Source organism: Pteropus vampyrus, unplaced genomic scaffold, assembly GCF_000151845.1.
Source record: "Pteropus vampyrus isolate Shadow unplaced genomic scaffold, Pvam_2.0 Scaffold133, whole genome shotgun sequence".
In the NCBI taxonomy this organism is placed as follows: Eukaryota; Metazoa; Chordata; class Mammalia; order Chiroptera; family Pteropodidae; genus Pteropus; species Pteropus vampyrus.
Window position 1 is genome coordinate 5,031,613 of NW_011888914.1, and position 2,007 is coordinate 5,033,619.

The 2,007-nt window shown below is 40.1% G+C and overlaps 1 protein-coding gene across 7 annotated transcripts in view; it reads right to left on the reverse strand.

Moving 5' to 3' along the window:
- The window catches only part of CUNH6orf163 (chromosome unknown C6orf163 homolog), a 19,466-nt gene that overhangs the window by 9,412 nt on the left and 8,047 nt on the right, over nucleotides 1-2,007 (reverse strand). For 2 of the 7 annotated variants that reach the window (XM_023534817.1, XM_023534818.1), the window contains 2 exons: nucleotides 1,937-2,007; nucleotides 522-629 (listed from right to left, as the gene is read on the reverse strand). The exon at nucleotides 1,937-2,007 is cut by the window's right edge and continues 1 nt beyond it. The exons of 1 other annotated variant lie outside the window; for it this stretch is intronic. In XM_023534817.1, the coding sequence (XP_023390585.1) occupies nucleotides 522-629; nucleotides 1,937-2,007 (179 nt within the window). The remainder of the gene's footprint in view (nucleotides 1-521; nucleotides 630-1,936) is intronic. 4 more of the 7 variants (XM_023534819.1, XM_011367381.2, XM_023534820.1 and 1 more) reach the window with 3 other exon arrangements.

Below are 2,007 nucleotides of genomic sequence, written 5' to 3' on the forward strand. Positions count from 1 at the left end.
TGTTTAATTATAACAGTGATGTGTGGTGACTGCTGTGAAAGAGGACATGGTGTCAAGGACAGTGTATGAGTGGCACTGCAGAGCTGGTTAGGTACAGCTTCCCTTAGTGTAGTGATGTTTGAGCTAAATCTGATGAAGTGCAGGATGAACGTTCTGGCAGACACCAAGGTGGGAAGGCGTATGGTGCATTCAGGTCCAAGGAGCCAAAGAAGAGCAGCGAGAGGAGGAAAGAGAGCAAGTGGCAAGAGATGTGGTGGGTCAGGCAGGCAGGGGTGGTTTCTTCAGGCCTTGAAACCCCAAAAAGGTTTGGGTTCACTACGTGAAAGGCCACAGGATTCTCCTGCACCCATTCATCACTGCTGCCATTGAGTGTTCAGCATCTCTTCTGTGACAATCCCGGGCCTCCCAACCAACCTCCACAAACACTCATCTAGATTTTACACAGTTGTTTTTTCTCTTATTCCCTTGAGCTTTCTACTAAAGTACTTTTAAAAAGACAGCAAACAAGCCACTATAAAAACCTGTAAGTGTTTTTGATGTTGCTCTTCCAGAATCTGAATTTTAATTTTGTATTCGTCATTTGCTTCTTCAAGTGCTTTCTCCACTGCTTGTTTTTGGCGTTTATCAGCCTTTGAAAGAAAGAGTCCATTTATTTATTAACATGTTTACTGAAAATTAGCAAACACCCTGAGGCTCCTAAATACTTGCTCCATTCCCATCTCAAACTTCCCATAGCAAACCAGCTGCCTCAGCCAGATGCCCTAACACATCCTAACCCTTGGCTAGCATCTTGTTTCAGGAATTGCTAAAGAGCTTTAGTGTAGGCTGCTTGGTTTTCTTTGCTACTTTATTTTTCGATCGATTGTCAAAGTTATGTGCACTTATCACAGAAAATCTGGAAAAGTGGAAAGATGCTCATCGCAGAAAAGCAGAGAGGTGGAAAGATGTACAAAGAGAGAAATTATTGAGAAGGGAGGCTGAGTACTATCCTAAATCTCCTGCATCAGGTCTTGAGAAAGTTTATTTGAAAAGAATGCTCAGAACATTAGCTTATTTATATTCAAACTGTAGATTACTCACAAAAGCATTCCCTTATATTAGGGTATATAATTAATGATTCGGAATCGATTTAAATTTTATTATTATTAAGATAGATGACTACTAATATATATTTTACCCTTTGTAATGACTTTCAAAGAATCTTCATACCAAGATTTTGCAGTTGCTAATATTGGACAATTCCAACACTCTTTGCTTGTCATGCTCTCAAGGAAGATTAATTCTCTTTAGGAAATCGTTTATGTCATTCTATGACTGGAAGAAGTGGGGCTGGAGGAGGGAGATTTTGCTTCAGTTAAGTGTCTGGGATCTATGAGCCCCAATACATTCGAATGGTGCCTAAAACCCCTCAGTGGTCATATGGACATGGTATCAAGGACTTTAGAGAGAAGGGGAGCACAGAGACAGGTAATAAGGATAGTAGCTATAATGAAGCACTTGGAAAAAACAGGCACTTAGGCGTGTTACACACTGCACAAATGAATGGTCTACACATTAGATATTAAGCAATAATAAAGTTATCAACAAGGATGTCTTCTTTTAAGTTTTAACCCAATGGGAATCAAGAAAGTAGAATTCATCCACATGTAGGGGTAACTTAGAAGAAAGCTCCTGATGATGACTGCCTCTTTCTAACTACCTACTGTGTGCCAGACATACTATTTCACTGAACTCTCTCAACCATCCTATAGAGTGGGTATTATGGTTCCTCTTTCACATTTGAAGGAGCCAAGACTACATAGCCAAAGAATTTGCCCAAGGTCCCACAGGTACCCAGGATTCAAAATCAATTTTGCCTGACTATATTGCTTCAAACAAATCCCAAAAGTGAAAGAACTGTAAAGATGCATTTAGGTTGATTTCCACTTTCTTTTACCTGAGCCCACACTTTAGCTTCTGCTTTGGCAATTCGTTCTTTGAGTAGAGCCTCTTGAAATTCCTCTTCTT